The sequence below is a fragment of the Corapipo altera genome, unplaced genomic scaffold (genome assembly GCF_003945725.1).
Source record: "Corapipo altera isolate COAL_440 unplaced genomic scaffold, ASM394572v1 50, whole genome shotgun sequence".
In the NCBI taxonomy this organism is placed as follows: Eukaryota; Metazoa; Chordata; class Aves; order Passeriformes; family Pipridae; genus Corapipo; species Corapipo altera.
The window spans coordinates 7,753,479-7,765,700 of NW_020884889.1; the positions used below are offsets into that span (position 1 = coordinate 7,753,479).

The 12,222-nt window shown below is 41.0% G+C and overlaps 1 protein-coding gene across 1 annotated transcript in view; it reads left to right on the plus strand.

Moving 5' to 3' along the window:
- IL16 (interleukin 16) overlaps positions 1 to 12,222 on the plus strand; it is a 39,685-nt gene that overhangs the window by 14,742 nt on the left and 12,721 nt on the right. Inside the window, exons 4-8 of the mRNA XM_027644657.1 lie at positions 6,936 to 7,072; positions 7,769 to 7,901; positions 9,557 to 9,650; positions 9,946 to 10,088; positions 11,719 to 11,829. Of these exons, the coding sequence (XP_027500458.1) occupies positions 6,936 to 7,072; positions 7,769 to 7,901; positions 9,557 to 9,650; positions 9,946 to 10,088; positions 11,719 to 11,829 (618 nt within the window). The remainder of the gene's footprint in view (positions 1 to 6,935; positions 7,073 to 7,768; positions 7,902 to 9,556; positions 9,651 to 9,945; positions 10,089 to 11,718; positions 11,830 to 12,222) is intronic.

The following is a 12,222-nucleotide window of genomic DNA, read 5'->3' on the forward strand; positions in this document are numbered from 1 at the left end:
CTATTTTATTTTACTTACCTCCCATAGAAATTGGTTAAAACTCTGTCTAAAACACAGTGGTACAGTGTTACTGAAAATCGGAATCTCCCCATACTCCTTGAGTATCTTGCTAATGATCACAGCATGCCCAACATTGCAAGGACTGCAGTAGGATGGATACAAGATTTTTCAACCCTCGGCAGAGTCCCAGTATGAAGACAAAACCAAAACAAATTGCTATCACATTCTGACAGAAAACAAGACCCAAGTCCCAATATACACTCAGTCACCTGAAATCTATACCATCTCCTCCGTTTTGGAACACTGCTGATTCCCTGCTGTGAGTGAACAAGGGCTGGTCCCTGTGGACTTCCTCGCCTTCTCTTTTTAAAAGTTGAAGCACTTAGGTGTGTGTCAGCTGCCACAGTCTACTTGCTTCATATCTCCAAAGTGTGCAGGGCTCCAGTAACTGTTGAAATCCATATCCATATGAAACTACTCAGTATCTTATTGCAGACTGTAAGTTTAGATCATTGGCTTTTATAGCTGGTAAGCAGCTAAAATAGGAATCTGGGGAACAGGGTAAGTCCCATAACTAATACATTTGCACAGATAAAATATAACTGCTAAGGGTATAAATCCACTCTTTGGCTGAAGCCTCAGTGTCACTGACCAGGATGGGGCAGGAGCCGGGATTGATGGTGACATAAATTAGTCATCAATCCAGCCCCTTACAGAAGCATTTGGGTGCTTAGTGCCACTGTAGACAAGGGGTACCATTAAATTCCCACTCCAGAGCTCTCATAGCAATATAAACCTCTTCAAATACTACTTACTAATCTTCCATACCTTTCAGAGTCATGGATCAATGAGTGATTCTAAAAAGTCTTATCTCATCATGCTAAATAGGATGAACTTTGGTAACAGCCATACTGACCTTATCCTGTACTACTGTTGCTGAGGCTTTCCCCTGTATTATGAAAGCAGTGATCTCTCTCTTCCATATGGCAACAGCCTGTCAGCACAATCTTCCTGTACCACGTCTTAACAAAGCTTAAGCCTAAGACCTCTCTTGTTAAGGAGTCCACAAGCATTTTTCAAGTCCCAGTGTAATACTCTCTCTCTCCATCTCCATGTGACACTTTGGAAATTCACGATGTGTGACTCAGAGCTGAAGGATCCTTGTCTTTGTTCAAGAAAATTGATTCCATTCTTACAGTGGTGTTGCTGAGGCTATTCCATTATTCTTCTGCTTTCCAGCACCTGCAGCCCTAACCATAACTCTGAAGGTGTTAATAACTCCCACAGAACTGAACAACTTAATATTTGCTGTCACAATGGAAGGAGAGGAGAATGTTTAGAAGTGCTGCATGATTTAATGTTCCCGGTACATTTCTTCTCCAGAATAAGGGCGAACCTGTAACATCAGTACTCAAAATATGAGTTCCTTTTTTCTGTTAAAAGCCTTAAGTATCTCCCTGGGCATGAGATTCACCACAAGCAATAAACCATGAGCAAATCAAATAGTGTTTCAAGACTAAATAGCAAAGATTTCTTTTCCTTCTCTAGCGTTCTGTCAGCAACGATGAGAGCAGATAAACAGTCTTTTAATTTATTTGGTATCTGTGCTCCACTATTCACTTATACTGACAATTGCTCATAGTGTCCAGAGACCCAGGGTTACCTGTTATCTGTTCAGCCAGCTGCCAGACCACATAGCTTCCAAGAGGAGGTGTGCTTGTTGTGGTATGGTGGAATGTCAGCTTGACAATGTATAAACAAGCAGACCTCCCTTATAGCTTGCTTCTCACAAAATCAGCAATTTTCAGGTGGCCTGAAAGGAAAGAAACCAAAGAAATTGCAAGCAGTATCTGATACCGTGAGCACTGCCACAGCAAACACTGTGGAAGATGTCCTTGCCTGGTCATGTCACTACAGAGACTGAAACTATGCCAGTTATTGGGAGAACTGGGCAGGAATAGACAATACAAACTCCTATTCTTCAGAGAACAGCAGTCTCTGCTGGGTCTGAGAGCTACTACTTCAAGAAACATTCCATTACCTCTTCCCTGTACCACCAGTGCCCTGGGAAGCATGGGGAGTTACCAGTCAGTGGGGCTGGTAGCAGGGTTGAAATAGCATCTAGAATAAACCAGAATAGAGAAGGGTTGATTCTTTATGCAAACACTGGATCTGAGCTGATCTGACTGCATGGCTCTATTTGGTTCTAGAAACTTCTGTACCGTTGCTTCCTTTGGTTCCTGCCCCTCTTCTCATAAGAGAGAAAAAGCAAAAGGTAATTTTTCTCCTTTGGTCACTACCAGAACATACTTTTCTTAACTTGCCTTTATGCAAACACCAGTTAGCTGGCCCTTTGGTACCAGGACAAGTGCTATGGCAACAGACTGTAATGTCTCAAACATGAGCCCGTGGGCAGGACGGAAAAACAAAGCCAAGAGAGGAGGCTGCATTTATTTAGATATTTATGTGTTCTCCTTACTTTTCCTACTTGTTCTCTCTTTCTGTCTTCCCAGCCTTTTCGATTTTGCTACACAAGAGCCATGTCATCCTCAGAGAAAGCTGGGAAAGAGGCTGTTGCATTAAGACAGTGAGTGCTGCAAAACACAAGCCAGGGGGAAGGCTCCCAGAAAAACTTACTTAAGGCCAGATGATGGGTGGAAAGGTCCTTCTGTAACATCTGATGTGCTGAATTGCCTATCTAGGGCAGAATCTTAAACCCATGCCCTGCTCCTTGCATCATTCTTTCTTTCTGGCTTCTGCCATTTTATTGATTGCACAGGGAATATGCTGCTGGGAAAATGAATTACATTTACTATAAATATTTTGAAAAGACCAAAGACAAAATCATCAGGCTAGGATACATCAGAACCAGTAGAGTGAGTTTATGCCAGAGCGACTCCGGCCCTTTCTTTGTTAGACTTGATGCAGAAAAAAATTCTTCTTGAAGAAAATCCCCAAAGACTGTATTCTCTTGGGAATCCCAGCTATTTCACAGTCATAAGGCCATAAAAGCTAAATATTTAAATTAATTATTGTACTGTTGTTAGATTTTTTTGTTTATTTGTTTTGGGGTTTTTTTCTCTTCTTTTTTTAAACCAGCAGTCAGTCAGCTCATTGTCATATCCTTGCTTAACTGAGTCCAAGACCTTACTTGAACTAGCCTTGTATAACACTTCATTTCAGACAATCTAACTACTGTGTCTTACTTTCAGAGTGCACAAAAGTTTTTCAGTTTTCCACAGATGCCATGGTTACCCTTATTTCTAAACAACATCTGGAATTAGATGTTTTGAGATGAGACTCTGGCTACAAATGTCTAATGAAAACACGAAGGAAAAAGAAATCTTTTAAATGGCAGATAAAAAACATCCTCAGAAGCTTTGCATTTTGCATGACAAAAAAGGGGAACAGGAAGAGAGAGTTGGCCTGGATGTGCAAATTACTTTCCCAGAACTAAATACAAGAAAAATTAATCTGCTCTCACCTATGAAAAAAAATGCATTAAAGAAGGCTCTTGAACTCCACCTTTGATTTTTATCTTTCAGCCAAGCAGTTTAAATACAAATTTTGCTTTGAGTGCATATTATAACACAGATAAAAGTTTCCCCAGAGTCTTGAATTGCTTGAGGGCAAAGCCCCTTATAAGCAGAGATTTTATTCACTGGCAGCAAATACACGTTTAAACATATGTTCTAATACTGAATACACAAGGTTGAATTAGAATCCACCTGCCCCCACACCAAACTTGCCAACCTTCTTTTAGCAAATTTTTAGTACTCATTGCATTCCGAGCTATAAATTACCTTTCAAAACCAGCAGAATGCTTTGAAAAGGAGAAGGGTGCAAAAATAAATACTGCCTTTACTCTTGGAACCATCCACAGTATTTCTATGCATAAAATAATCAGAGAGACAGGAAAAAAGATATTAAAGAACAAAACCCAAAGCAAATTGACTGCTGGCACATGAATTGGGTCAAATGTTTATTTTTCTACAGAACAGCTTTTAATAATTTTCTGCCATGTTGCAATAACTTGGATATGAACACAGTGATCTATAACCAGGACCCAAAAAATACAGATGCTGACAACATACAGATACTTGTCACATGTCCACAGCCCAATAAAAACTTTTTTTTTTTTTTTAATTATTCACCTAAATGAATTGCAGCAACGATTGAGACACAGAGCTGATTTGAAATGTAGCCCAGCTTGGTAAGATGACTACATGTGTAAACAAAAAATGTTCCCAAGGTTTTTCTGCAGCGTATAACAGATTTAACCTCTACTTTCCTAGTGACTAAGTGCACACAACTTACTGCTCTTAGAAAAATATCTGTATCAGTTTTGCTTTAGTGTCATTTCACATGTATGTCCCAGTACAACCTAGAATTTCCAGCCTGGCATGCGTCCCATTGTACAAAACACAGTCCCCAGGGGACTCACACGGTTCTGCAATGAAAGACCTCAAAGACAAACCCACTGCACTCTGTGATGTCCCGTGAAACTGGTGAGAGCCAGATAACTTTTGGACATGAAATCATGAGGATATTTACAGGTACCACTAACACAGTAGCTGTACACTCTGAACAGGTTATATGTAAGGCATCAGCATGACTCTACTTTTAACGCTGGTGAGTTGGAGACAGTCTGAAAAGGCCTATCAGCTGGAAAATCAAGAAGAGACTGAAGTGTGGAGAATAGCTATGCAAAGTTCTGTGTGCATGTCTGACCAGTATCTGTGAGAGGGCACACATATACTTCAGGGGAGCATTATATAACAGTAAAGACTCCTAAGAAGATAAGTTGGCAAGTGCAAGTTTGAATTCTGACTACAGAAAAAAGAAAGGAAATAACTTTTTTAAACACTGAGATTATAATACCATTATTCTTTTACAACACCCCCAATTTGCAATCAGCTGACATCTCAAAATATTTAGCCAATGGGGAGAAAAATTTCCTGCCTTTAATATCTATCTTATATTTCTCATGTTTTAGAGCAAGCACACTACCCTATTGAAAACCCTTTGGTTTTTAATGGATACTTCACACACGCAAAATTTGGCCTGTGATTTCATAATCATACCTGAAATAAAGGACCAATGCAAACAAACAGAAAAGTGAGCTCATATTTTTGGCTACTCAAGATCTCAAATTTTAAGGTATCAGAATTTTAATCTTTATTTTGTTACTATGCCAAAGACTTCAAAGCACTGCCATAAGATATAAAAAAAGAACACAATGTAATCCTGATTGCAAGTAAGTATTTCCCAAGATATTTATCTTGGGTGAAAAGTAAATACAGAATCTCCAAAGCTAACATTAGAGTTCAAACAAACTGGTTTAAGACAGAATTCTGTCCACGCTTATATGCTTCCCAACATATTACTCACTAGAAGCACTCTTCGTGAACAAAAGAGGCTTCGTAAAATTCAGACACTCCTCGTTAAAAGCAGACAATCTGGAATGCAAGTAAACCCACAGAGTTAACGAGTCAGTCAATACAAGTACAGCCCTTATCCCTTACCTACTGAACTCAGCCTGCAGTGAGCCCAGGGCTCCAAGCTAAATACTTCATTCATTCACAGCCTCAGATTTACTCTGGCAGGTTTCAGAATGGGAGCCGGGCTTCAGCAGTCAGCCTAAAAGATAATGACCTTTATTGACATTGCCGTAAATTTGAAGTTTGTGTTTGCTGCCAGTCAGGTATGATGTGATCTCTATTGATTTGTGGTGAAAGAGCATAATAATTCTCACTCTCAGGGCTGGATGAACTCTGCTTAGGGCAGAAATGGAGCCCTACTGATGGTGAAAGCGGCTACACAGCTTTCCTTGTGTCTCAGAGGACTTTAGATTACTGGAAACAGTTTACGCCACTCTGATCAGGGGCCCAGGGAGCAATACAGACAGTTGACCACTGCTATATTTTGTGGCCTGTCCTAACATATGAAATTTGCCTCCCCTTCAGAAATCTATACCTCAGTCACACAAATCTCTTGGGAACAAGCCCAGACCAGGATACACTGAGAGTCCTCTTCACTTTGTGGAGTAAGGAGAGGCTGGCGAGGGCAGAGGAGGTGGGTTCAGCTGGGAGCAGAATGAGTGAATACTTGAACCAGGACATATACTAAGCAAATGGAGAAGAAATTGTGTGCTAACGTTCCAGCTTTTCTTGTCTCTTTAGAATGTTTAAGTGTTCACATATTTGTGTCAGAGGAGCATATTTCCTAGTCAAATGTGTTGTGCTTCATGTGCTTAGTCACTCCATTCCTTGCTTTCCTTAAAAGTCTTAAGACACTATTTCTCCTTCTGCGTAGCCGTGTGTTAATGATTCACAACAGCATTAAAAATATGCTTACAATTAGTCCTCCAGATGCAACACAGACTACAGCAACTTCAACCAGTCTGGAGTGGACAAAGAATTTTCCACTGTTACAGACCTCTCTATTCCCCTGCCCCTACTTAACAAGTCAGCAGCAGGGGTGGAGCTTTTCGTGTTTTGTATACACTTATTTTCCATCCAGACCTCTTCTGTTTTCCAGAGCATTTAATTTTCTGGCATGTGTTTATTTTCCTCCCTGTCTTTTCTTATAATAGTTAGCATAGGCAAAGCTTACCCAGTTACTGTGAAAAGTCTATTATTTGTTCTCTTCCCCTCTATGCAAAGGGACACTACTTTCTGATTCTCCCCTCTTGTAGCCAGAAGCCACTGAAGTTTTAAGGAAAACAACTTTTTTTAAAACACTGACTCTGTAATACCACTGTTCTTTCTCAACTGCACAGTGTTAAAGGCCTGCTCCTATTCTTCTTGGAGGCAATCTGGTTCTAAGAACGTGAACACTTTCTATATTTCTTAAAAAGGCTCGAGATAAGTGTAAGCAACTTTTAACACCCTTGGTACATTTTCTTTTATGCAACCTTTCATCTTCTGAATCAGGACAGCTGCATCTGCAGGCTGTGTGCAACATCGGGGAGCAGCAGCTCAGGATTCAAGTTCTCCAGGAGTCCAAAATGTTCATCTTTCTGGAAAGGGTTCACAGGCAGCCACGTGCCTGCTGAAGGCCGAGCAAGCAGGTACTGTACACATGGAGTCAGCAAGTTATTAGAAAGCCATTTTTTTTGCATGGATTTTGCATGACCAGCTTTCTGAGAAAAGCTATGCCTTGAAGCTCTGTTCTAGAGAAAAGCAGTGATGCCTGGGAACAACTTCTTACAACGCTTACAGTTGGAGACATGGGTCGAGGTTCTAGAAAAATAGAACTACGAACATTCAGGGATCTAATGCTTCTCAATTTACACTAAGAAATAAAACCTGGAAGAAAGAGAGAGCGTACATAACATCAAGTTTTCAAACACGATTTCCTAGTTACCCTATTAAAGGGCAGTGTAGGATGGCACCAGCCTACCAAGGTTGCTGGAAAACAATGTGAGCCAAGGTTCTGACAGGGAGTAAAGTGTGTGTATCGTCTCTGATCAATTTGCAAATGCAAGATGGTGAGAGAGGAGGAATATCTTGCCTAGAAGTTAGCAAAATGTGGAAAGGTAGCCACTGAGCACCAGGATAGAGCAGCAACAGGAGAAAATCCAAGCAAGGGATGGGGAGTATCACACATCAAGGCATCTTGTGGCAGCCCTCTTCAAGGCAAAGGGAGAATTGCAGCCAACTCCTCAGTTAGTGAGGAGACGTAGCACAACAGTGTCATGTTGTTCTTTGTAAAATAATATGCAAATGTTTCTGTTTTGGTTGGTTTTTGCTTGTCTTTTTTTAAGGGATGGTTGCCTGAGCCCAGGGGATGAACTGTTAACACTAAATGGACAGTCACTTAAAGATCTGCCCAGCAAGGAGGCCGAACCTCTCATTCACCCAACGACACGGCTGGTGAACATCCTGATGGCTAACAAAGTAAGCATGAAAGCTGTGGTTCCCTCCCACAAGTGTGGGGTGATTTGACATTTACTTTAGAGAGGAGACGTATTTGTTCATCAGACGTTTGAAGAACATGGTTTTGCCTTTCCTGACAAAACCCGAAACCTCTTGTGGTCAGACTCTGGTGACTTTCAGCATAGCTTTTTCCCAGATAAACAGAAGCTATGGGGAGGCCAAGGCCCTGGGAAACTCTAGCAAGGGCTGTACAACCCCTCCTTTTAGAAGCACATAGCTTGCCAATGTTAATTTTCCATTTAGAAGTTGAACAAATGCAGATTGAGAGGTGGATTTAAGGGAAGATCCATGAATCCAGGAGCCAGAGAGCAGGCCCTGTAATGAAGTAGTTTTGTGGATCTAGGATCTATAGCTAATAGCAAAGGCTTTCCAAGCTACCTAACCTGGTAAGAGAAACACTGCAAAATCATTTTCAAAATTCCTTTTCAAGGATCTTCTCTGTATTTCTTATTCTGAAGAGTTCCTTAAGAGAATGGGACTGAAAAGCCCTAGTAGGATTTTGCTACTTGGCAATACCTCCACCTGCTGTCTAAGAGGAAAATTTTCTCTCATTAGATCTTGAGGTATCTCCAAACAGAACTACTGAAGTCAGAATTCTGGAACAAAGTGTTTGTTGGTTCCAGATAGATTAGAACATATAGGTCATGCTCTTATGCTGCTCTTGTGGTCTTTTCAGCCCTTGCAGAATATTGCTGAGCAAAACGATTTTGTGCTTGGAGTTTTACTGTATTTATATCACATCTCATATTCTGTCTGTATTTAGTAATGTTCTTCCTTCAACTGTGATTCCCTCAGGATCAATGTCATAACAAAAGCAGGACTTGCAGGAACTATACACATACAGAAATTACTCCTAACATGAACTCTTATTCAGATGTGATAATTTATTTATTTTCAAACCGTTCTAAAAACCTGCCTTTATAAACCTGAATATTTTATCTACAAGTTTTTAAGTGCAAGAATTACTGGCCATATTTTCAAAAGCAACAGGATTTTCCAAGTAGAAGATACTGATTTTTTTTTTTAAACACAAAATCCTAGTCCTCAGAGGTTTTTAAACATGCGAATTGTATTTTGACTAAAAAACAACCCTCTGAAATCAGAAGCTGGACACCTAGCCACCCTTTTAAAGCTGGGTCTAAGAATTTCTCCCTTGAATATAACACCCCTCTAAGGTTCTTGAGTACCCAAAAGCACCAGTTAACCCCAGAAATTAGACAAGCATTTGCTAAAATTCACCCACACATCAAACTATTAGTCTACCTGAACCAACTGGGGGTGTCCAATTAATTTTCTGTCTGTTGTGATTAAAGACCAGAATCTATTTCTGTCTTATTACTTTGTTATACCAATATTTCTAACAAAGTACTTGGTTACACTAATATTTATAACAAAGTTTTGAGCTGCATTCTCTTTTATCATCCTATCTATTTTAAATAATTAGTTTTGCTTCATATGTTTTGATTCAGGCTGAAATTTGTGCCAGCCAAATTAGGATAAAATTTATTTTTAAGATTAGACCAATTCAAAATTTTCTTGCATAGCAATAGAGGGTTTTTTTGTGTTTATCTGGTTATTGTTTTTTGGTTTTGTTTGCTTGTCTGTTTTTGTTTTAGGAAACGCCAAGGGGTAAGGAAAGGCCTTTGGAAGTACAGAATGGTTTTCTGCACAGTAAAGCTGCATGTCAGAGGACTCGCAGTAACTCAGCCAGTAAGTGGCAGAGAAGTCATCTGCTCTCTTGTAATACTCAGGGAATGCACAGCACAGCACCTCCTCGTGCGATGGTACCGGGCATTTTTAAGGTGTATGCTAAGTTGTTTGGTAGGGAATGTTTGCTTTTGATTATTTTTAACATTAATGGCTATCCCCACAGTGAGGACTGAAAAGATTGATGCCTTCACAAAGAGATTTATGAGAGGAAAAACATTTCTAAGTAACGTTTACTTGATAAAATGACTGTGCAAAAGAGTCCAACATTTGAGCAATAACAGCCTCTCTGTGTCAGGTGTGAGCCCGTTCTGGATGGGGGAGGTGGAGAGCACGGCACCCCGGAGAGCTGTGCCCCTCAGGGACCGACAGCCCCACACTCTCCACACCAGCCGCAAATCTCTTTCCCAACAGCTGGACTGCTCTGCAGGGAGAGCCCCGGTAAGTGCTGCAGGAAATCGCCTGAAAAACAAACAAAACTGTCACCAATAAGACTCTCTGGGTGACTGCGGCAGCTGCTTTCCTACCAGAACCCAGCTTCTCTCCAGGCCCTATCGGGGACGATGGTCACTCTCCTCTGCTTTCTACCCCCAACACCTCCTCTGTGAGGAGACCAGGAAAGGCTCGTGCCAGTAAACCCCCATTTCTCCAGCAGCTTCTCCCTCCTATTACCCCAACAGGTTTTACGGTGTGTGTAAATCCCCTTATGTGGTTCACCCCACCTCACTTCGGACCCCACCGCCACCAGCCTCCAGAGTCACGTCTGCTGGCCCACCCATGGCCACAAGAAGGATGGACTCACCTGATGGCTGGAAGTGGCTGCCCTTGCTGCACTGGCTGTGCCAGGCATTTCAGTTTCTGCCCACACTGAATCAGAAAGATTTAAACACCATTAATGTAGGCTAGAGACTGGCAACAACTCGCCACTGTCTGGGAGAGTGAAGGCTGGGCAGGGCAAAGAGATTGAGAGTATTTATGGCCAGTGGTTCCCAAGCTCAAGCCTGGAGGGAGAGATGGAAATGAAGCTCCTCACTGTCACATCTTGCTGTGCCTGAAGCATGGCTGGGGGACTCACTGCTGCTCCCTCTCTTTTCTTGGCTAGTCCCTCACCCTTCCAGTGCCACAGCCTCATCCAGGGCTTTAACACAAGTGAAGAAGGGCAAACTGGAGCACAGAGACCAATCAAACAACACCCATGCACACAGACAGACCCTCATGGATTCACTGGGTTCCCTACTCCTCAAAGGCTCTGCATGGCATGTGCTGCCCATTGGCAGAGGTTCTTTGGCAGCATCCTCATTTTGGGTATCACTACCCACCACAAACAGAAATAAAAAATACATCCTCTCACACAGAAGCAAAAGACACATGAAAATTTCCTATTTCAGATTTATAAGATCCACAATGGAATAAACAATCACTCTGATCTGGTAGAGGAATATATTTTGGAGAGTGTGGTTTTGGTGTTGCACAGACATCTCCCTCTCAATCATGTTCCTAATCCCATGTTGAACAATTAATCTTGGTTTTATGTCAAAACTGAGACTTATTTTCTCACATATGCAGTTATGAAATCCACCGTCTGTGGAATGGAGGGAGGAAGAACACTGAGAAATTGCTCACCTTGGTTATCAAGCAAAAAGGATGTGCTTCACATCTTTCAGAAGTAGAAAGAAGCTTATGTGGTGGTTCACCACATAAGCAGAAGCACAGAGTAGTTCACAGTCTGAAGAACTTTCGTGAGCAAAACTGGTTTTATTTGCCCCAAGATGAAATTATTTAGTTGCGAGATGAAGAAAATACATCTTTCTACACCAGTGCAATACTTGAAGGATCAACATTCTATTTTTTTTCCAGTTTAATCACTGCAGGACAAATTCAGTGATTAGTGATTGTCTGAATAAGAAATGGCTTATGAAAATTAGAGAGACTAAAAAAAAATCTTTAGTACCTTCAGTTATAAGGAGGAAAATTTCAAATAAACAAGTAGTTGTAATGTATGCCCAAAAATTTCAGGTTCTGTATTAAAAATTTTTTGTGAGCTCTTTTTTTTTTTTTTTAATGTTTACAGGCAATTTCTAGATCGTCTAGATCCCTAAGTACAGCGCAGCTAGTGCACACATCCTGTGGCTCACAGGCTTCAGTAATTTCAAACATTGTATTGATGAAAGGACAAGGGAAGGTAAGACTGGCTCTCCTAATTTACCATAGAGTTTTACTTCATTTCACAAATATAATCTGCTATACACAGGGAAGTGAATTCAGGTATTAATGTTGCTACTTCTGGGTTGCCAATTCATATCCTGGCTTTGCCAGGAGTGATTAGTTACCATTCACTTGCTTCTTAACCTTCTGAAGTATCTCTTCGCTGAGGCAGAGCCTTCAGGTTCTGACAACACATCCACATCAAGCCAGCAACATCAACACTGACATTCACTGCTACCCTTTCTGGCAGCTGGAGGTAGGATTGAAATCATAGACTCTGTGTCATCCAGAAGTTGCACCAGCACAGCAGCTACAGAGTTTCTTTCAAGTCAGAGTTGAGCTATAAATATGGTTCTGTTGAGAAGGAAAA